The 24,540-nt window shown below is 39.9% G+C and overlaps 1 protein-coding gene across 5 annotated transcripts; it reads right to left on the bottom strand.

The window, feature by feature from the left end:
• Positions 1-161: 161 nt before the first annotated feature.
• On the bottom strand, positions 162-23,832 carry mag (myelin associated glycoprotein). 5 transcript variants are annotated; one of them, XM_026185042.2, is made up of 13 exons: positions 23,722-23,832; positions 15,341-15,460; positions 12,640-12,745; positions 11,875-11,950; positions 11,400-11,768; positions 10,996-11,292; positions 9,809-10,066; positions 8,957-9,217; positions 8,073-8,381; positions 4,730-4,829; positions 4,018-4,114; positions 3,689-3,742; positions 162-3,374 (listed from the first exon to the last, which is right to left on the bottom strand). In XM_026185042.2, exons 4-13 carry the CDS (start codon positions 11,918-11,920, stop codon positions 3,216-3,218), a joined length of 1,950 nt encoding a protein of 649 aa, XP_026040827.2. In that variant the 5' UTR covers positions 11,921-11,950; positions 12,640-12,745; positions 15,341-15,460; positions 23,722-23,832; the 3' UTR covers positions 162-3,215. The 5 variants fall into 5 exon arrangements, with proteins under 5 accessions (XP_026040827.2, XP_026040826.2, XP_080164209.1 ...); XM_026185041.2 differs by lacking the exon at positions 23,722-23,832 and adding an exon at positions 18,916-19,058; XM_080308083.1 differs by lacking the exons at positions 3,689-3,742; positions 23,722-23,832 and adding an exon at positions 18,916-19,058.
• Between the last annotated feature and the right edge of the window lie 708 nt (positions 23,833-24,540).

Raw genomic sequence — 24,540 nt, forward strand, 5'->3', positions numbered from 1 at the left:
TTTTTGTTTCTTTCATTTTCAAACGTTCTTTAGCCATTAAAAGAACTTAGTCCGAGAAATAAAACCAATATGTGGCATACATTTTTGCATTTCAGAACACCAAAACAGAATAATAAACAGACAGAAACTAGTTGTTTTCTATCAATAAACAGCTGTTTCCATACGGTGTTGTCTTTGTTTTATTTATATTTGCAGGAAACTGAAGACAAATGAATTTGCTGGAGGCATCAAGGACTTTTTAAAATAAAAGAGCAAGCAAACTACATCATTGGTGACAAACCTACAGTCATTACAACAGTGCTTATTTGCAGAGACTGCAAACCCCGATCTAAATTATATAATCATAAATGAAGAAACAAAAACTCCATAATAATTATTATGATCACCACAAAGTACTGGACATACACATTTTCTTTACAGCACACTGTGGCAAAGATTAGATAAGATATTTCTGCTTTAAAAATAAATAAATAAGAATATGAGGAGATCGGAGACAGTGAATCGTTAATGACTCTGTGCAGGCAGGCAATTTAGGAATGCTAGCTTGCATATTTGGAACCCTTCATCTATAATTTAAGAGAACAGTGTCTTAATAAAAGGCCAGCATTGATTAAAAGTCTTAATCAGTGAAATTTAATAAAAAAAATGTCTCATTTCTCATCATAAAGCTACAGGTAAAAATTATACCTGCATATTATTACCAGAACGGAAGAGCATCCAGTTAGAAAAACGTCAGGTCTTCACTTGTAGTTAAAACCAAACGTAATCTGAAGTTTCATCATCATGGTTTATTCATTTTGACAGAGAGATTCATTTGGGTTCAGTTCAGTTTAACAGTTAAAACTGAAGTGCTCTTTATAATGTATCATTCTTTGTTTCACAATGCCTTTCCCCTCTAGAGATGTCTGTACCTGTACAAAATTACTGTAGTTTGAGGCCTATAGTGGATTTTGCTCTGCTGATTATGAAACCATTTAAACACAGCTTACATAAACACTCTGCTGCTTCAGTCAACTTACTCCATCATTTTAAATGAGACAGCCAAACAAAACAAACCAAATTTCATAATAGGATTTTATAAACCTTTAGTCATTATATTTATATCCAAAGAAATTTTAATCTTCACAAAGAGATTATTTCTCCATTTCTTTCTTTTGTTTTCCACTTGACTTTTCCATAAACATCTTTACATACATTTAACAATGTACATTAAAAATTGCATATTTGCTATTCTGTGTTACATTGTTAAAATCAATCTGAAGTGCAATAAATACCAATTTAAATCAAAATTACAATCAATATCTATAGTTTCTTATGCAAAATGATAGGGTATAGGGAGTTATGGCTACAGTGTGTGTGCAAGTCTGAGAGATGACTCTATAAGACATGGTGTAAACTGACAGGTAGGAGGCTTCTTGGTTTGTTTAGATCAGGTATGAGGTTTGGTCTGTACTAAGTAAAAAGCTACACAATACAATGTTCTCAACTAGCTTCAGAAAATCTGAAGGCATGGTGCTTCAAAGGTAAAGATTGCTTCCATTAAGCTATTGCTCGCATTAAGGGTAACTTATGACTCTGTAATTGGAACTAAACCAGTACCAGGGACCAAACTCTGGACATCGTGGTTCCTGTGAATTTGGCCATTTATTTTAAAAAAAAGAAGAAAAAACCCTGTCTCTTGTGAGTTAATACATTCAATGGATAAGCAATGCTAAAATACTAAGTACTCCCTTAATGATTAATGGAAACAATACAGAAAACACAGCCTTTGATTTAACTTCATGTAGATTCATGTAGTCAGAGGTTGGGAACTGTTTTCTAACCTTCTATTAAGACAGTGTTCAGTCAGAGTGGCTGAGTGACGTGTGACAAAACTGCTTTTCATTTGTCAGTCTGGCTTTTCACTGCTGTTCAATACTTGAATGTGTGCCTGCTGGCAAAAGAATCATGCAGGATGTTTACTGTACAAACTAGAATCCCTTTCACCATCAATATACATCAAATTAATATATTATTGACACCATCATTATCAAGTTAGACTATTAGTGAGCTTTAATAATACACCACAGGTTCATCAAATGTCACTGAGTAGCACAACCAGATGGCTTGTCAGCATCACCTTTTGCCATTCAAACATTTGACGCAATCCTGTGAGAACAAAGCACAGACCTCTAGTGAGGCGATGCTGAAACTTCCCAAAGACCCCAGAAATCAGTGTCCAGTGATCTTTCAGCACAATTTGAATACACACACCCATTCATACATACACACATTGTCTATAGGAGATAACACTTTGGCCACTCACAAGCAAGTATGTTGTGCTTCAGGTCTGTATTTTCTAGTTGACTTGAATAATTTTGAAGACACACGTGCATTGTGGAAAAGAAGTAGAAAATGAGACACTTTGCGTTGGCCACAGTGGAAGAAATCCCCTCAGATCTCATTCTTACACCTACACGAAAAATGCCAGAATCAAGGTTCGACCTTTTTCAGAACTGGAAAGTATGTCGCTTAAATTTACAGACTTACTATCAGAAGTGATGGTGACTTTTTCCAGGTAAAATGAGAGGCTACTGTGTCACAGCACACATTAAATACAATTATGTAGAATCTAAAGGCATCTCCTTTTCTCATTTCTGACAGTTATCTTCTTAGGACACAACAAGATAGGAGAGGGTTCGCTCTCAGTACACAGACACACATAAAGATAAGACAACAAAAAGCAGTTACTCCTTGCCCTGATGCTTCGACTGGCAGCAGACACAGTGACAGTTAAAAGAATAGATGGAGAGCAAACAGTGAGACAGACACAACAGCAATCAAAAGGAGAAAAGAATAAAAATATGGCCACCGTTTAACGCTGTGTGTAGAGACAATGTACTGCAACTTGAACTAGGCTTGAAATTAACATGTGCTTTACATTGTCCAGTTGGTGTTGCTCAAAACCACCAGAAATACCAGTTTTTCCCTAATGGTGGTATGTGACGGGGGATCCCATGGAGGAGGGGCAGTCCATAGCAGCGGAAACTGCCACAGAGCAGAAGATTACATGTGATAAATTTGATAAAAATGAGGGGGGAACAAAAGAGTCATATGCAGAGTGAAATCCAGGAGAAGAGGTGGGGTTATTACACAGTTTACGGGGCAGATGATGTGTGTAATATAGGGCTGCCACTGCATCTCGCATAGCCGAGGGATCAGGGAAGGATCGCGATTCATTTGGCTTTGATTTCTGTGTAGTTGCTGCCGTCATCCCTCCTCCCTGAGGCCCCCTCCCTGGACCTTGCCCCGATAAACTCCAGGGAAGCGTAATTCAGCTCTTGCCTCTCCAGTCCCGCCATAGTGCCCACAGATTGATAATCCCCGTCTTCTCCCTGCAGACAGAAACACCGTTTAGCGGCAAAAATCAGCGGCAAGGTGCCAGTGACACCTCAGATTGCAGAAGAGCGCGACAGACACTAAAGAAAAGATGTTAGTGATTACTGGTCGACATACTGAGAGGGAGTCTGAGATGTTTCCTGTTAGACTGGCAGTTTGTGTTAGCAATGAGGCAGCCATGCAGAAGGCAGTATTGGAAACAAACAGCAGTGTACAGAACACAGAAGCTGATATGCGAGGAGATGCATCTGTCACTGAGGCTTGTGTTTTTTGGTTTTTTGTTTTAATGGGGATTGTAGGGGAACCTTACCGTAGTCTCCTCTAGAATGGAGTTAAACTTTGAGCCCAACAGCTCTGTCTTAAGCTGTGCAAGAGTTAGGGGAGAGAAAAACACACAGAAAAACGCAGAGAAGCGATGAAAGCAAGAGAAAAACAGTGTTTGGAAAGGTCATGGTTGGAGCTACTAGACTGCTAGTGGGACAGATTCTTTCTGGTACCTCATTTCAGAGGTTAACATGGGGTCTTATCATGACTGTACGACTTTTTCATTACACAAAACTTTAACCCCAAACAATCTGAGAATGGTAATCCAACCCATCCTCAATCATAATCATAATCATTGACATCAACATGTCTCACCACTTTCTTCCTCAGATTTTGTTTGTCCTTCTTGACTGCGATGTAGTACAAAGCTGGGTTCTCCAGGACCACGTCCTGCCTAGGGTTGCCATTCTCTCTGGGGGACGGAGTCACATAATCAGACTCGGTCTCGACTGCCACTAACGCAGGGCGACACGCCAAGCCTGGGCATCCATTTTAAAACAACAAGCTCTGTAAGGTTATGCTGGAGGCCAACCGTGGCTGTGAGTGACGTGGTTATTTTATGGGTTTAGTCGCTGAGATCACACCCACTTCAGGGCCAGAGAAAGCTTGCAAATTTGGTGGTCCAAATATGCCTTGAGGCTAAAATAAAGCACTTTGGTTAAGAGGGCTACTCGAGTTGTATTTAGCATAGCAGGTCAAGGATACAGAAGCAGTGTCAGAGCAGGGAATCGTGCCTGCAAAATATAAGGTTAGTCCAGCTTGCTAACCAACTCCACAAGGCAGCCAGTGTAGATCTCCAAGGATTTCAACAAGGACTTGTCACTGCAAATGAACTGAAATTGCTCAGGAGAAATAATTCTCATGTCCACATCAGTCCCACATTCACTCGTATACAGTGTGCAACGATGTGTTTTAGAATGGATGACTAGGCTTAAGTGTTTCCTTGGATTTCAGAAAACGCTTAGTAAGGAAGTTGACTACTCCTGCCTTGCAACGGCTTCTCCATTAGTTTGTCATTTATACTCACTTCTTGTTGTTGTGACCAACATATCTAACTGCTGCAATGATGAAGGCTATGACTGCCACTCCTCCAATGGTGCCGACTATAACTGCCATCATGTACTTTTCTGAAAACAGAGGTGGTAAAAACAAAAATGAAGGGGAGTGAATTACTGTAAACTTCATTGAGTAACACATGGAGAAACTGCCCACTGAGCTAACAAGCCATATACACTCACTGGCAGCTCTTTTAGATACACCTGTTCAACTGCTCATTACACAGATGTCTAAACAGCCAATCACATGACAGCAGTTCTGTGAATTTAAGACCATGTAGACATGTTTGAGTCAGCTTGCTCAAGTTCAAACCAAGCATCAGAATGGGGAAGAAAGGTGATTTTGTATTTCAGTGACTCCGAGTATTTCAGAAAGTCCTGACCTATGGGGATTTTCCCACACAACCATGTTCAAGGTTTACAGAGAAAGGTCAGAAAAGAAAATAAATTATCCAGTGAGTAGCAATTCTCTAAAAAAACAATGTGTTGTTCATGCTAGATGTCAGAGTGTAATGTCAGGTTGCTTTGTGCTGATAGGAAGCCAACAGTAACTAAATAAACACTCATTACAACCAAGGTAGAAGAGCACCTTTGAACATACTATCTTGAAGACGATAGACTACAGCAGCACAAGAACACACAATCAGCTAGAAACATGACTGAGGCTACAATACACAAAGAAATTGGAAAAAATGTCTGGTCTGATGAGTCTCAATTTCTGCTAAGGCATTTGGATGTTATGATCAGAATCTGCCCTGTGTCAGCAGTTCAGGCTGTGGCGGTGGTTCGATGGTGTGGGGGATATATTCTTGGCACACTCTGAGTTCTTGAACATTGTTTAAATGCCACAGCCTACCTGAGTATTGTTGCTGACCATGTTCATTCCTATGTGAGAACAGTGTACTCATCTTCTGATGGCTGCTTCTAGCAGGATAATGTCACAAAGCTCAAATCATCTAAAACAGGTTTCATGAGAGATGCTATCGTGTCAGTATGGAGCAAAACTTAGGAATATTTCCAGCAACTCCTGGGAATTAATGCTGGCCTGAAGACAAAAGGTGGTCCAACCTTGTATTATTTATACCTAATAAAGTAAGCAGTGGATGTCGTAAGTATTTATAGCATAGTCTAGAGGATTTAGGTATAGAAGAAAATATAAACAGAAGAAAAGAGACTTATTGTTTTAAACTGCTGACCATTGTGGAATTTTTAACTGCTAATCAAATAGGAGAAAACTGTGCTTTTTTTGTTCGGATCCATTTTCTGTAGCAAATCAATAAACATTTAATTTATGGAAAAGGGTCAATGTAAGTGGAATTGATTGAAAATTGACTACGGTGTTTAAGTTTATTGTAATTAGTAGAAAAGCACAAAAATTTCCATTGCCTTAAGCTTCATGACACATAACAGGAAATAGTCATAACCAGGCATTGCTTACGCGTAAAGTACAGATACTTTAAAGATACAGATGTCAGAAAATAACATCTGACATGTATTAAAATCTTTATTACAGGGAGTGCAGAATTATTAGGCAAATGAGTATTTTGTCCACATCATCCTCTTCATGCATGTTGTCTTACTCCAAGCTGTATAGGCTCGAAAGCCTACTACCAATTAAGCATATTAGGTGATGTGCATCTCTGTAATGAGAAGGGGTGTGGTCTAATGACATCAACACCCTCTATCAGGTGTGCATAATTATTAGGCAACGTCCTTTCCTTTGGCAAAACGGGTCAAAAGAAGGACTTGACAGGCTCAGAAAAGTCAAAAATAGTGAGATATCTTGCAGAGGGATGCAGCAGTCTCAAAATTGCAAAGCTTCTGAAGCGTGATCATCGAACAATCAAGCGTTTCATTCAAAATAGTCAACAGGGTCGCTAGAAGCGTGTGGAAAAACCAAGGTGCCAAATAACTGCCCATGAACTGAGAAAAGTCAAGCGTGCAGCTGCCAAGATGCCACTTGCCACCAGTTTGGCCATATTTCAGAGCTGCAACATCACTGGAGTGCCCAAAAGCACAAGGTGTGCAATACTCAGAGACATGGCCAAGGTAAGAAAGGCTGAAAGACGACCACCACTGAACAAGACACACAAGCTGAAACGTCAAGACTGGGCCAAGAAATATCCCAAGACTGGTTTTTCTAAGGTTTTATGGACTGATGAAATGAGAGTGAGTCTTGATGGGCCAGATGGATGGGCCCATGGCTGGATTGGTAATGGGCAGATAGCTCCAGTCCGACTCAGACGCCAGCAAGGTGGAGGTGGAGTACTGGTTTGGGCTGGTATCATCAAAGATGAGCTTGTGGGGCCTTTTCGGGTTGAGGATGGAGTCAAGCTCAACTCCCAGTCCTACTGCCAGTTTCTGGAAAACACCTTCTTCAAGCTTCTTTTTCAATTATATATTTATTTTGTTTATTGATTTCATTGTATGCTTAAAGTATGGTTTTAACTGCTATCTCTGTTTTATTATTGGAAAGCACTTTGGTCAACTTTGTTGTTTTTAAAAGTGCTATATAAATAAAGTTGGATTGGATTGGATTGGTACAGGAAGAAGTCTGCATCCTTCAAGAAAAACATGATTTTCATGCAGGACAATGCTCCATCACACGCGTCCAAGTACTCCACAGCGTGGCTGGCAAGAAAGGGTATAAAAGAAGAAAAACTAATGACATGGCCTCCTTGTTCACCTGATCTGAACCCCATTGAGAACCTGTGGTCCATCATCAAATGTGAGATTTACAAGGAGGGAAAACAGTACACCTCTCTGAACAGTGTCTGGGAGGCTGTGGTTGCTGCTGCACGCAATGTTGATGGTGAACAGATCAAAACACTGACAGAATCCATGGATGGCAGGCTTTTGAGTGTCCTTGCAAAGAAAGGTGGCTATATTGGTCGCTGATTTGTTTTTGTTTTGTTTTTGAATGTCAGAAATGTATATTTGTGAATGTGGAGATGTTATATTGGTTTCACTGGTAAAAATAAATAATTGAAATGGGTATATATTTGTTTTTTGTTAAGTTGCCTAATAATTATGCACAGTAATAGTCACCTGCACACACAGATATCCCCCTAAAATAGCTAAAACAAAAAACAAACTAAAAACTACTTCCAAAAACATTCAGCTTTGATATTAATGAGTTTTTTGGGTTCATTGAGAACATGGTTGTTGTTCAATAATAAAATTATTCCTCAAAAATACAACTTGCCTAATAATTCTGCACTCCCTGTGTGGTGTCATATCAATTTAAATAGGATGTGATAATAGTGACACATTACTTAGTGTCAAACTAAATACTAAGTAAAGTTGTCTACTCACTCTCTTGCTGCAGCTCCAGTAGTATGCTCTCTCTTCCATATGCATTGGAGATGCTGCAGTGGACGTTGACAGCAGGGCTGCCGTTGTCGACCCATTCACCTTTCTCCCGTAGCTTGATCATTCCTGTGGACGTGTGCCCGTCTGTGTGCGTGTAGAAGTTGTACCGGCCGTCTGTTTCGTTGATGGTGATGTTCAGGTCAGGCAGGTAGAACTCGATAGTGGGTTCAGGGTTCCCTGTGGCCATGCAGACACACTGGACACCTTCCCTCACCACTGTGCACTTTGACTCCTCCAGAAGCACAGGGGCATCTAATGAGGGAGGGCAAGAGATGATTACATCAGATAGCTGTTGACTAGTAACAAATTATACTCCTTTGGTCAAGATTTCCTTTAACCTCCTAAGACCTGAACTCTTCCACGGCATGCATTTTTAATTTATCTTTGATATCCGATCACATTGGGACCCAATAAATGTAAAAACAAAGAATTACTAGATTTTTTTAACCTTATTTTTGTTTTTAAGAAAAATAAAAGCCACATATGAGGATATTCGTTTAAAATTTTGATAGAACAGTAGCAGTATAGTGTCCTCGTAAGTGGATATCAGGCCCTTGTAGAGCAAAATTTAGTATTTTGGTCTAAATAACCCAAAATGTGATGTCTACATATTTGGACGCCAGGTCCTAGGAGGTTAAAGTACGTTTTTACTCAAAGGAAATAAGAAGTTTTGTGGAATTCTACAAAGTGCAATTCACCATACAGATAGCACATTACCGTACATTGGAGGGTTACACAAACGTATCTCTTGCTGCCATCATGCTTTATTCTTTGGCCTAGTTTTAGACTCCCTTTAAAAATATAATACAGAAAACTGACGCACTCACACTCGACAGTGATGTTGAGGGAGCTGCTGGCTCTCCCATGCTCATTCTCTGCCAGGCAGCGGTACTGTCCATCTCCCTGCGGTGTGATTTCCACAATCGTCAGCACTGACAGCTCATCCGCAGTGATGGTGCCCACCAGTTGCCCATCCTTCAGCCAGGTGAGGGTGGGTGCTGGGCTTCCCTGTGTGCTGCAGTGCAGGGCCAGAGTGGTACCCTCTACTACTGTAATGGAGTCATTTACCACAGGCTCATGGGGAGGATCTGCAACAAAGAAGAGAAAATGAATTTGTTATGTTTACTATTCATATAAGAAAACCTCTATCTTATAATTCTTACATAAGATCCTTCTTCATTTCAAAGGCACCAAATTAAATAAAACCCACAATATCTTTTTTTTTTTCCTTTTGGACACACAGTGACCTAAATAAATAAACAGTGACTTTGATATATCTAAAAATATGCAGTACAGATTCTGAGCAGGTTTTTGTAGTACATTCATTTACTGCAGTATTGCAGTGCAAGTTGAACTGGCTGAAACATTGTGATATCAAAACTTTTGCCTTGTCTCACCCAATGTTTGTACCAAAACAAAAAGAACATTTAAGCTCTATGGACCAGATACATTGATTTCCCAGGACATTTTATTGTGGTTTTAATGGTGGTTATTAAATGAAATCTTATCAGTAAAGTGGCAATGGTTTGGAAATCATTGAGCATCTATAACTTCTTGTTGTGAGTCCCTGTTTAGATCAACTGTATTATGAATCCACACGGGGGGTTGACATTCAAAAGATTTTCACTTATGCTTACAAATGCTGGGGTTGGGAGTCATTTGCTATCTCAAAAACTTACACTTTACAGCCAGGTAGAGTGAGGTGTTCATGATGCCATAGCCATTGTCCCCAACACAGGTGTAAATTCCCTCATTTGCAGGTGTCACATCATCTAGCATGAGCGAAACATTGGATGCTGTGTCCCACAGCAGCTCTTGGTCTCCAAACATCCAGGCGATCCTGGCAGGAGGGTTACTGTCTACCTCACAGTGCAGTGTCACAGAGCTGCCTTCCATCACCTCTGAAGAGGCATTCACCCACACAGAGCGTGGAGCATCTGCCAGGAAACATATAACAGGGAATTTATTTTCCAAGAACTCGAATGATGTCTGCAATTCACAGAATAACTGTCTCCTAAAAAATGATTTAATCTTTTCAATAAAAGAAATCGACAAATCGACAAATTTACACCCTCAAATAAAGGTTGAAAGGTAGCTCTTTAACTTGAGGGGACTTCAAAGCAAATTATATCTAAATAAAAGTGAAACATGCAGATTGATGTTTTGTACTAAATCCTGTACAAGCACCAGATATTGTTTTCAACCATGCTAGTGACAATTTTAGTCAGCAGTTAGCTGAAATGGTTCAGCAACTTTTAGATCGGTTTTTGCGAAACGAAAGTGAAGTGAACAATAGTTTATAATAAGAGTTCACACTTTGGTAATTTGAACTGGAATATTTTGTACTATTTCATAATAGTGGGATTACTGCTACTTCAGATTTGTCAGTGTTAAGAAGGTTTATTCATCTATCACAATAGGAACAGAACAGAAACTGCAAAGATGCTGTCTTGATCTGAGGTCATTCCATACATGAGATTTAGATGAAAAAAAGAGTCGTAGGCTATTGATTTCTTGTCATCCTCAGTGACTACTTAAATACTGTCATAGCACCTTTGAAATCAGCTGTACTATGTCTCCGTGTTAACTAACAATTCATTTTAGGCTCTTCGGTTATTTTTTTCTAAACCATACAAATATATCTTAATGCATGTTCAATCATCCATGTAAGGGAATCCCAGAAAACTGAATCCAGAATCAACTTTCTGACATAAAGATATGCTTGAGTTTTGTGATCTCTGAGAAAAAGATCCACTTCAACTCACTTCACTGCAAACTGTCAGGCTCAACATCCCGTTTGAAGCCATACTAACATAGTGGAATGCTTTTCAGTCTTTCAGTTTGATGTTTTTATTTTTTTACTTACACTTGACGTCTAGAGAAATGAGCCTCTCATAGGCTAGTGTTGTGTTGGGGTAATAGACCCTGCAACCTAGAAGCTGCCCATTGTGCATGGGCCTGGGTGTGAAGGTGAGGGTGTTGGAGAGGACTGCTGTGTTGCTTTCTTCCACGAGGTCAGTGCTGAATTCTGGGTCGGGCAGGTAGTCCGTGTACATCCACTGGATTTCTGGAGTCATGTCTGGGCAATTATCAGGAGCATAGCATGTAAGCTCCAAGCTCTCGTCACTAACAATCTCCTCTGGTACATCGATGTTGGGCTGATCTGGAGACAGAAATATAAAAGGAAAATATGATTGTTATGGCTTTTTTAATAGCTATAAATTTTCAACTATAAAACGACTTCCGATCATCCTGTCATCAGTCACTTACCCAGAACCTTGAGCTCAGTGAAATCGGGGTATGTATAGATGTTGGCTCCACCGAGATCTGCACGAAAGTAGTATCTCCCCGAGTGCTCGGTGCCAATGTTGTTGATGAGCAGAGTGCAATTCCTCTGGTGCAGATCTCCCAGCAGCTTGGTTCGGCCCTTGTAGCTCTCATGCACAACGTCTGTACGTGATTTAAAGACTACAGGAGGGAAGAGTTGTGGGTAGGGCTGCCCAAAATACCAGATACCATGAATGCCACGGCTCGGCCTTATTCCAGACGGATACATAAAGGTGCAGGGGATGACCACACAGGAATTTGTCATGGCTGAGATATCCCGAGGTAACCAAACATTCCACTGGCAACTGGCATCTGGGGGAAGAGACAGAAGCTCAGTGGACTCTTCAACATACAGGATACACATAGGAATATTACCTGTCTATCATCATAAAAATATAGAAGTAAAGGAATTTATTACCACTGATGAACAACAGCAGTGGTAGGAGCAGCTCTAAACACCACATGGTCTCTGCTCAATACTGGACCATAGACCTCTGAAACAGACGCCATGCTGTCAGTCATCAACAGAAAAACATACACATACACACAAATATCACGTTTCCACCACTGATGCTGCTGCATGACTCACACGCCGCACAGGCCTCTAAAAAACAAATTCAAGATGTTCTTAATGTTTCACAGTTTCTTGGTTTTATAGTATATCATAGCAATCCTCTATCAAAAACCCCAATGTGGAACTTTTCAGTAAAACAAAGAAAAACAAAGATCAGAGTATCAGTTGTATCAAAGTCCCACAGGTTTTACTTTTTTGTCCGGCACAAAACATGACATGACATTTCTGCAATACTTAGTGTGCAACATGGACCACACGTTACAGTATACGGACTGAAAAGTGTCATTAACATCCAAAAAGATAATACATTCCTTCTTACTATACTGTGAATACTATAGAAAAATATAATAATGTCAACGTCCTTTCTGTCATGTCCTACATTTAAAAGATGCAGAGCTAACACTAACTTGAGCTATGTCTATGAATATGTATATTAAGTGCAGATAGTGCTGCTTGCAAAGGCTCAGTCACAAGTTGAAAACTGCTCATATGGAGAGTTTTGGCTTTTTATCAGATTGGGTTGTGGTGTGAACATTCTTAGAAAGAAAAAGCACCTCGTATACAAGAAGTAAAAATAGGTTTTACTGTTTTGAACTACTGTGGTTTTACCTTGAAATACGGATGGTTAAAATGAATGGAACCTCTGAGAACAAATCTTCAGCAGTTCCACTAGAGGGTGTTCACTCACACCCAGACAGCTTGACAGCCTCCTTCTCTGTGGAAAGAAAGAAAGAGAGAAAGAAAGAAAGAAAGAAAATACCAGTGACATCAGCATTGCCAGGCGATTACAGCACTCGCAGCCCCCTCGCTTGCACAGACCAATAGTAAGTCACACAAACACAGCATCAGTCAGCACCTGTTTGCTCCCCCTCAGTAGAGTCACTCTCATTATGGTTGCCATACGTAAGCCGATTCAGTGAATGGCTCTCACTGTTTCCTGAGCCTTGACACAAAGCCAAACTCCAGTCACCACACATCATGTCATTAGTGGATTACTGGTACTTTCTGTGCTGTACTACAAATCAATCCAAATAGACAATATTCACTTATCAAAGCGTATGAAAACAAGTGAGATAATGAAAAAGTGAGAAACAAAAGCACATTACCACAGAAGAATCAAGCTGTTTGTGTTGTTTACTTCCTTTGCTCACTATATAGTCTGGAATATCAACCCTCAGGTTGAAATAAATCAGTCCATATAAATTTTCATCACATCTATTATGAGCTCTAATGAATAATATTAAAGTACCACTGAACAGCTACCCTGAAGTACCCCTGAGCAAAGTACCGTCCCTACACACTGCTCCCACTGCTTCACTGAGTGAATGGGTCAAATGCAGAGAGAGTAATTTCCCCATGGGGATCAATAAAGTATACATCATTATCATTATTATTATTATTATTATTATTATTATTATATTTCTATATAAATTCAATCTGTCATTTTTATTTTATTGGCAATACCTGCACTGCAAATGCAAAAATAGCTGAGGTTTGATATCCTAATAAAATCATGGCCATTTCGAGTACTGGGGTCAGAATTCAAATATACATCCCATTACTGTGGTGCTCAGAAGGTAATAAAAAATGCTTTGTCCTTAAATTCACCACCAAACAGCAATCAAACTCAAAAAAAAGGAAACAGACTGCAAGAAAAAGCTCATATTACTGAATCTTACCCTTTCTAATTCAACTGAAATAGTCATGTTGACATGTAATAACACATGTTAATAAAGGCTTGTTGGACTATTTCTCTGTTATTTTTAGATATATTTGCCTTTATTTTCCAGTACGCTGTTGAGATGCATAGTAGAGAGGGAAGGAAGATGCCATGCAGTAAAAGTGGCATGTGCTCTGACCCCCATATTGAGGCTTTTACATTAAATTATGCACCATAATGTCTGCATATTGCTCCTCTCTGAGATGATAAATAGCCAGTTTCTCATAAGCCTGGAGTTTTCATATGCTTGCAATGTACTCTGAAATTATCATAATTCACTCATTTACAATCCAAAGTGCAATATAATGCCATTATATTTGTATTATTTACTTTGAGTTCACAGTTGTTTTCTTATTCCTAAAGAAATCTATTTGTCTAAATGTGGCATACAAATGAGATGTACACCAGTATAATGACTGTTAGTTTGGACGTAGAATAAATGCCTGTAGAAGGAGAAGCAGCGGATTTCAGCCTCACGATGCAGCAGCCGGTGTGTGCAGATGGCGGGTCTGAGAGTGGATTGTGTTTTAGAGCTTCGTGATTAACACATCCCAACATCCCCCAGAGAATCCTTGACCAATATTAGCCTTGTTGTTAGAGAGAAGGGAAAATTCAGTTGATTTTACACTGAAAAAAGCACTGGATGTGCCACTTATCATGCAGTCCAATAATTAGTCAGTCACAGTCACAAATTCCTAGGAGCATGAGGATGTAATTTTATTTTTACACTTTATATTTAAATTTGCCTGTGATCTTTAAACCTACCGTATCTGGTTATTTTGGGCACCTGGAAGCAGTGGACCCAGGTTGGGAACACAGTATTATCATGAAGTTGTTACCAAATATTTAATCATTTTCATTTCTGGTAAACTAGCATAATCATTTGAATTTGATTTTCTGGCCACCTGGTAAATGTAATCCCAATGGTGTCTCTTGTTTAGCTATGTTTTTGATTCTAGTCCTGAGGGAAATTACTCTTCAGTTTCTAAACACTCTGCTGTCCACTATGCTAACCAACTTGATGCAAATTGTGTGTGGTGTAAAGCTGAGGGATTTTTAAACTTTTTTTAGCAAAAAAACCAAAACAAAAAAACAACAGCTGCCTGCTGCAACTGAAAGCTGTGCTATTGAGAGTGATGAAAGTCAACCTAAACAGTCTCAGAACTGCACAAGCAAATTATAAACTCTGAGTAAGTGAGAGGACCTTTTTTTTTTTTATATATATATTTCAGCTACCAAAAAACCCAAATATCTATATTGTAGAAAGGGTCAGACTTTGAATTCTTGGCCAATAATGTCACACTGTTGCCTGGGACAATTCAAACTTTTCTCCAAAGTTGCATCAACCTCAGACATCTGCACTGCAACAAAAAGCCAAGAGCTAAGTAAGTGTGTCCAGGGTGAGAGGCCATGCATCAGCAACATAGGAGAGAATAGAGCACAGCAGCTGGGCAGGGCCACTGACACCACCACCAACCTTACCAACAATGGCTTTATTGATGGGATGGACAAATGGCTGGCACAGAGCATAGCATACGTGTGCACACTTTTATATACACGACTCACGCAATGCACACAGAAAACACTTACCTCATAACAGCCTCAGCACCAGGCTCCTGCTGCCTCCCAGCCTTGACTTTTTCTTCGTCTTTCCTTTGTTTTTGCTCTCCCCGAGTTGGTTTTCTTGCCCTGCTTCCCAGATGCCACTGTCTGTGGGAAAGGATAGAAAATGGAGATAAAAAGATATGTTGAAGCAGACAAGGGGAAGGGGAAGAGAGGAGTCTGTGTGAGCTCTGGTTTACATGTGTTGTGGGCAGATCTGAATATGTGTACTGCAGGCCCACTCAGCATTCCTTTACTTTCCACCACTTCCATGCACTGTCCTATGTGCCTTGATGCCCTGAACTTTGAGCCTACATTATGCTTCAACCTCTGAGACTTCTTGACATTTCTTGAACTTTGTTCACACAGACTTGTTGTTGTGACTGAGACACAAGGGCCAAAGCTGCTTGGTGAAGGAAAGATGACTCATTATTGGTTTAGTAAAACAACATTTAAACTTTTGGGAGAACATGAAACTTGAAACTTGATGTTAGTTTCGCTTTGATGTTAGGGTTCATTTGTGTTCACCATGACTGCATAATCAGTGCAACCGTTTTCCAGATGTGTGTGGGAAAGCATAGAGTAATAGTCTAAAGCGCACAATTCAATTTGTGAAAACCATGTCTAAATGAATTTAAATTTCTGAAATTAAGAGTCCTTGGGGCATGATCATTGATCTTTCCAGCCTTATGCAAATCTGCATTAATATTTTCCCTACTAAGGAATGTTAGTAGGCAGTAGTGCAAGCGTATAAATATAACAAAGGCAAGCTGTCTCTCCAGTATGGAAGTTTTTTTTCTCACCCTTATTGTTATATGTAGAGTGAGTCACTGTTCAAGAGCCATTAAGCCACAGGCCAAGTCATGGCATTGAAGGAGTTGTGGATAACCTCAAGGGAATCCCTCTAGAAACAGACTGGAGAGAGTCTGAAGAAGACAGTGTTGCATTGATGCTATGGAGCTATGTACAAATGAATGCACAGCATGTCATAACCCCTACACACACATGCAGCATAAGGCATGCCAGCACACTCCACAGTGTGGGGTGCGGAGCTATGCGACCTTCCTCTGCTTCCCTTGGTGCTGGTTGTAAGCTGAGCATGCTCCATTGTGCTGCTGGGACTCTAATCATTGCCTATACAGTGCATGCATATTAAAGACTCAAAGGGTAACTTATTAAAATGTATCACATTTCTTCTCTGGTTATTTATTTATCTCAAAAAAGAAGCAGAGGGAACTTTACAGAGAAGCAATTAAAAATAGTTTAAATGTAAAAGATAACTCTCAGTAATCAAACATGTTTAGCTTCATCTAATCTGTGTGATGCTTTGTGCAAAAGGTCCTTTTCTAATATCTGAGGCAATCAAACTTCAACGTAATCATTTATTCCCCATCACACTTCGGGGATACAGATGCTATCTAAACAATCAGTTCTGCTAAATCAGGCCACGCCACCTTTGATGAGTCATTTTATATTACTGAAATTGCTCACACAAACCAAAAGGTTTACACGAACACCCCGCTTTGCCAAGAAGAACATTTTCATTGTAAATATCGTCTGCACCACATCTATACGAGCATCACCAGAGCTCTTGGACAGAGAGAAAAAGAATGGGAACCTTGTGTGCAGAACACTGCTCATTGTCCAAGTGAGAAACTGAAGGAATTTTTCCGGAACAGGCCCGCTCACAGCTTGTGCTTTGCTGCTTGCCTGTGACGCGCGTTGATCCACCACAAGCTAAGGCTCCCACTAAAATACTCAGAAGAGCAGATGGTCTTAAAACATGGCTGCTCCCCCTCCCACACATGGCGCGCTGAGCTGCGATGAGCCCAGCGCACCACACACACACACACACACACACACACACACACACACACACACACTCACTCATGTGCACAAGATACAAACATAAACACTGAGATATGCCAACATCCAGTCACACATTCTGTCCAAGGTACTGCAGAGTGTTGGCATAAGTAAAAGACTGGACTTATGTAAGGCTCATACATAAGGCTCATCATGTATGTACTTATTTTAGTGTTTAGGTACATTTTAGCTATGCTTTACTCTTATCTGAAGTTTTTTGCAGGAAACTTCTGCTGGCAGTATCATATACCCAAAAGTGAGAAACCACAGAAAGATGGCCTGTGTTTTTCCCGGTATTTGCATGAGTTTGTGGGTGTGTACCATCACTTTCATCTCAAACAACACACAGAGATAGATTACAATTATAAATGGAGGCTTTTACCAAGAGCAAAACACACGCACAGGATATTAAAGCAAGCTTTATTTGGCAGACCACCAACATACTAAGAGACCAGGAGCACCAATAGCTTATCTTTCTCTGCTACCTGGCAAAACCAACTACTGGCAATCCCCATCCCTGTGTGCAGATGGTAAGCCACAGGCCTTCTCTCTTTACAGCGTTCTCCCTTCCGCTCTGAACAAAAGGGGGCGACAAACAGTGCCATCACCTGTTCAGCCACACAGACAATGCATATGTGAATCCATCTTGATGCTTCCTAAAACCTTCCATTTGACTTGATGTCCTGAAACAGTGTGTATAAAATGCCAGGTGTGGATTTAGTAAAAATCAGGCTAGTTTAGATTAATCAGAAAATTTCTAAATTGCGACAGTTTAATTGGAAGGACAAAATTTTCACATATCCATTACACCTAGAAGTGTCACAAAGTTTAAGGTGAGAAATTCAAATGTTTCTTGACAGCCGGTGTGATTTAGCATAAATTAATATCTCTTTGTGGCTCTGCGATCTTCTTTAAAAATCACTAATTGGTATATAATTAACCAACATTATGCTCTCCTCAACTCCTGAAGCAGCACTCTGAATTATATGAGAAACACATTTGGTTAAACATGATTGTTTCCACTTTTCTCTTAAAAAAAACAAAACATCCTCTTTGAGATTCAAGGAATCACTCCAGCTCCTCGCAGTCTCATTACAGAAACCATATACATCCAAACTACTGTTAAATGACTTGTAAAAATGTTTTGCTTGGTGTGTAATCGAAGAATCTTCTACCTGGCATCACATGTCTGATTAGACACCGTAATATGTTGTGGCATTTGCAGGAACAGCTCAGTGCTAATGGCACAGGCAGTAAAATCTGTCCAGTAATAATTGGCTGGGCTTTTAGCATCCCCCGCTAATGTTCAAAACACACACACTCACTCATCCATGCACGCTTACACATCATCACAAACACGTTCAATCACGCAAGCGCTCATAGAGGTGTACACATGCATAGACACACACTCATTACCTAACTTGGTCTAACTTGTGATTCATACAGCACATCTCACTTTTTTCACACCCTCGGTCACTCATCACATCATTTATGAACGCTCACGCAAGCAAGCGCTCATTCACCGTGTCCGTAAGTGTTTGACCTTAAAAAACAAAATTGTTAAAATCAGATTAATGGACTGATTAAATAAAATTCAATCCCCATGTGAAGAAATCTGTATCCTGTTGCTTTTTCTCTCAGGAAAAGATAAAAACCTCAAAAGAGGATAAAAATCACAAATAAAAACTGCTCCTCACCTGTGTAGGTGACCACAGTCGACCTCCAAACGTTCAATAGCTCCTGTATGAGCAGCTTCAGCAGCCACACTCACATGCAAAGCATCGCACCACCAAGACCTCTCGCCACCCTCTGTACCAAGCCCCAACAGTGGGGAATAAAGTGCTCTGCCCACCACCACCATCACAACCATCATCACCAACAACACCCCCCACCCCCCGCCCATCTCAAAATGAGTCCTTCAGTGTAGCAGCATTGTTCCCAAGCTTTGCCCCAAGGCTCAGCCATTCATAAATACACATGGGGCCACAAAGGGCCACTCTGTTCCACCTCACCCTGACAAATACGGGTGAGACTTTGAGCTCCAAGGCCTTTCTGTCCAACATGATGACTTGGTTTAGGTTGGATGGAACTGAGCATATTTGATCATTTTGGATTGATGGAGAGGCGATCCACTTCTTTCTGGGTGTCAGTGTAGCACAAGGCAGGAAATGAGTTTGGGAGGGAGGCTGAATAAGAGGGGTATGAGTGAAAAGAGAAAGGAATCCTATGAGGCTCATTCAAAGCCTGTCATTGATGGAGACTAAAAACCTCAAATAACGCTAGCAGTCAGAGGCTAGAAAAAATAAAGAATGCTTTGCCCCGTGAATAAATAACTATACACTTAGAATCGTGTATGTTCCTTTTTAACAGAGCCAAAGCTTCAAACACTAATATCAGTGGATGTACAAGAAATCCCTACGAAGTAAAAGCTATGAATTCAGGCTCTGTTTTAGACAGTGTTTTTTCCTACTATTGCATTCGTATGATGTCAGCAAGCACCGATACCCTAATATGGTCTTCACACACAGCTGGCTATAAGTACAGAAGCCCCACCCACTCGATGTTCAAACCTTTTGCTTGAGTGGCTGGTTGGCGGCCAGTCAGAAAAAAATGAGCTAGAAATGAGCTAAGGGCTGTGACCTACGGGGCTGTGCTTAGGGGGGTATAAGAAACACAAGGATTATTTTGAACTATGAAGTCCAAAAATGAATATATGGAGTCTAAGATATGGACAATTTAGATGTTAAAGGGTCTGCTACTGCTTTGTTAAGCAATAGCTTAACAAAAGAGTGGGGATAGCTCAGTAGGTAGAGTGGCCCAATGATCAGAAGGTCAGGGGTTCGAATCCACTGAACGGCTACCCTGAAGTACCCCTGAGCAAGGTACTGTTCCTACACACTGCTCCCTGGGCACTAGATTAATGGTTCCCCACTGCTTCACTGAGTGAATGGGTTCAATTTCCCCATGGGGATCAATAAAATATACATAATTATTATTAATAAAAAAAGAGACTTAACAAATTGGAAACTGGGAATTACAATGCTCCTGATATGGCATGAAATTAGCACTAGGGCCAATTAAACAGTAATTATGACATCATACCTTGTCTACGTTGTTTAAACGTTGATTTTCCCTAGAATTATTGGGCTTGGCTTTTTCCCCCTACATCTTACCATAGAGCTGATGCTGATGATTTGTGTGTGAGATCCATCTCCTCTGTCTTGGTGAGTAAGGACACAGCAGACTCCTCCTCTGTATCCTTTAGAAAGGCCACACAGTGATCTGAGGTCACTGTGCAGTGGTTTTTGAACGCATTCATTTTCCTTTCTACCTGTGCAGTCTGTGTAATAGTTCTGCTTTGCAACTTTTCAGCCACCCTCACACATAACAAGCAACAGCAATATAAAGACAGTCTGGGTAACTAAATTGTGACATTAGCATTTTATTGCTGCTTAAGTTTTGTCCAAAGTCAGTTCACCACATTTCTGTTAACTTGTTTAAGTTGCTTCAAGTTAGAAAGCACACCTGCATGGTGATGCTAGCTGACCTATAAAACTGCCAACTGCTCCTTCCCTGCTGTTACTATTAAAGAAAATGCATTATTAAGCCTATGTGGAATTACGAGTGTTTAGACAGTTGCATGGTGCTGTAACCGTGTCATGAAGCCCCAAGCCTTGCAATCAAACCTCCTCCCTCCCCCTAACACAGTAGCCATTGTCTCCCAAAGCCTTCTGGGACAGAACAAGCTCAGCTCGAGCCTGACACCGCACAACACTGGGAAGTCGATGTGCACAGATAATTGTCTTTTAATCACAACAATCCCCTTTTCTCTGCCCTTGCTCATTTGTCTCTGTCTCTTGTTCGACTGTTCTCTCTTGGTTGTAATTCTTGTGCCTTTCAGCGAGTTTGACTGGCCACAAGCCGGGCTGAAAATGGACAAAAACTGATGGTTTCAAATTTAAAGTGTCAAAAGCTGCGTTCTAATCTTAATATAATTTTATTCATTCCTTAACAGTTTTTTTCCAAAATGATGAAAAAAATAAAAATGATGAAATTTAGGTTTTCTGGACAAGTATTATCTCGAGGCATTGAAAATAATGATTGTCCCCATCTCAGGAACAAAAGCTTGTTGTCGAGGTGTGAGCACTTCAAATGAGGTCAGACATCCACACATGGTGCATGCAGCACTTGGCCATGTGTGGAGGCAGAAATTGAACTTTCCTGAAACCTTTTTATGAAATGATTCTGATTACTTTTTGCAAGAGCAAATGCAAACCAAGAGTGGCTTTGCAGAAAGGCTGTCTGAAAGTATGAAAGCTCATCTCCATTTGAAAGATTACCGTCTCTTGTCTCAAGGACGTCTGCCATTTCACCTTCCATTCAGCTGTGACTGCTCAGTTATGAGCACTTTTACATTTCAGACATGGCGAGAATACGTGTCATGGGAACTAGTTTATTTCCAGCAAACTCTGACTTTTGTAATCCTGGAGCCTGTTTCACAAAAGCCACCAAAAAATGGTGAAGAATTCTTTTTTCCTTTAACAAGTTAACTTGTAAATGGTTGATAATGGTTATAATCTCCCTCCAACAACTGGTTTGTTCTCTTTGATTTCCCATCTTGTTTAATGAACTAATAAAAAAGCCCTGTACACCCATGTTTAAACCACACGGGCGATTATGATTGGTTTGGTTAATTGGACTTCTTATCTGGGCTTTGTAAGTGTGCACAGATGCACTTCACTCACTCTACTGTTACACTTCTTGAGTCTGGACATATCAAACATTTATTATTCTTATTAGAAGCGAAAGGCTCTGCCACCTTCAGCTTGAGCCATAGAAACTAAACACCTGCATGTTAAAGGTTTTAAAATGTTATTCTTAGCTAGAGATTTCATAGAGAAGCAGCTCAAGATTGGGCTGATTTGTTTAGTTTGGGATTAAAAGTAGGTGTGCAACCAAAAATTGAGTCACTTTTTGTGGACAGTGTTACTGCCAAAACTTCTAATCCACACATGCTCTAACTCTTTAGCAATGTTAAGAGTAAAAAACACCAGAATCTACATAATGCAAACACACAAAGACATACTTTGACAGCATTCTAGTGTAACTGTTGAGGGTGTCATGGTAAGAGAGCAATATAGAGGGGGGGGTGTGGGCTGGGGTTGTACTGGACAGAGACTAGTAACCGAATAAGCCTCTGAGAATGGACCCATTGTGTCTCTCTTCGCTTCACTGGACAGAAGCAGATAGCTACCATTTGCAAATAGATGAAGAGTTGGTGAAACACGATGATTTCATGTTTCTGTTATTACACTTAGCAGATGTTCACCTAAGTTGTTTTATATCTGGTATTAATGCATTTAACTTTGTTTAAGCAATGCCGGTTTTAAAGTGTACCAGCTGCTCAGGTATTTAAGCACTGAGTTTCCTCTCATTTGTATAAACAGAAAGAATTTTAATCTCAAAGTTAATGTCCCAAGAGAAAAAAGTCTTGCTCAGAAGGATGGTGAAACTCACAAATTTAACTTGTCATTTATTTCCCAGTAGAAGTAAATGGTTTGGTATTAATGCCAATTTTGCCAATATCAGTGAGAATGAAAATGAGCAATTCTTAAAGGGATGTTGACCCTATTTAGGAGGTTGGATACAGAGCTGCAACATGTCGTGTTTTGTGTTGCAAGGGATTTTTATTCCCAAAGGTCCACCTAATCTCAAATTTGTCCTAAGTTCCCATTTTGTGCTCCAACTGTCATGGAGGGGCTTTGGATTTGTAATGTGCTTGATGTTCGGTTTGTGTCTATGCAGGCCCTCGTTAGGAAATCCGCCTATTTAAAATTTTAACTTTTTCAAACTGGACATATTATTGACAGCTACTTTGATTTAAAAAAGAGAAACAGTAACCTGTGACCTGTCACTGTTTGTTTGAAGTTTGTTTTTGGGTCTGTGTTCTGTTGAAATCGCCTAAACAGGATTTGTCTATCAACTTGACGCTACAGATAGTTAAAACTGTGTTTAAAATGACTGAAAGGCAAAAGGACAGCATGGCTCCAACGTGAAAAAAAAAAACATTGAACATTAAATGATAATTAGCTGATAATTTGTTAAGAACATAGGGAAGCTCAGCGGTTTATTTTTTTTCTTTTATCTTTTGGTCAAAATGTTTGAAATACACAATGCAAGGATATCAAACAGAACATATCACCAATTTTCCCTGTGTATCATACTTAGATGTAAATAGATAACCTGCTAAAATGTGACAGGGTCACCTTTAATTATAATGCAATAATTATAACATGCAATCAAATACACAGCACTGCTGTAATGTACCCGTATCCTTTCAGAGTTGCCACAGTAGTTAACTGTCTGGTATTCTGTTGCAAAGCCAAGTCTTTTAAGTGAGAATTTCAAATCCATATGATATAAGACAAAAAGAGTAATCACATAGTTGAAAAACCTAATCTGACTGCTTACAATTGTAGATCAGAGAACAGCAGAGCTCTTACCTTATCAGCTGATCAGACGCCACTGAGGAGACTCGTCTCTCTCCAACATTTGCTTTCTCCACTGCTCTCTCTCCTCCCTCCTCTCTTTCGCTCTCTCTGTCAGCAGATTGGATCTTTGGCACAGAAAAACTGTGATTGGGAGGCCAGCTGAGGATTATTTTATTTAATTTAAGATTGTTTCTGTTTTTTCAGTTTTAATTTTTTACAATTTGGCTGCCATTTCTATCGTTATGACAACACTGTAGCCAGTGAAATAGATTTCTTAACCCTCTACTGCATGACTTCTTAATTTTGGGAGAAAAAAATATTTTTCTCTATTTTGGGGGAGCTTTAGGGTCAGATATTGGTTTGTTGCTTCAAGGCAACACTGTGCGACAAGGGTAGTAAAATGCCAAGTTATTCTATAATAAGTTGTATTAGTACAACAAGGATGAACAAATAAATGCACAACAAATAAACAATGTAAACATTTCACGGAACAATAAAACACCAAAATATCCAACATTTGACCCTAACCCCATGCACACGCACACGCACGCACACACACACACACAGACACCCACCCACACACACAAGCATTGTGTTTCCATCACTTTTGGGAACATTACATTAACTTACATTCATTTCCTGGAGACTTATCCTGACTCTATCCATCACAAGTCCCTGCCTGAACCTTACCCTAGCCCAGACTCAAGCCTTCACCCTAAAATTGAATGATTTACCTTGCGATGTGTCCTCATAAAGTAGGTGAGACCTCACAATGTGATTGTGTAAACAAATTTGTGTCCCTACAACAATAAGTAATACATGACCACACAC

Source organism: Astatotilapia calliptera, chromosome 11, assembly GCF_964374335.1.
Source record: "Astatotilapia calliptera chromosome 11, fAstCal68.1, whole genome shotgun sequence".
Lineage (NCBI taxonomy): Eukaryota > Metazoa > Chordata > Actinopteri > Cichliformes > Cichlidae > Astatotilapia > Astatotilapia calliptera.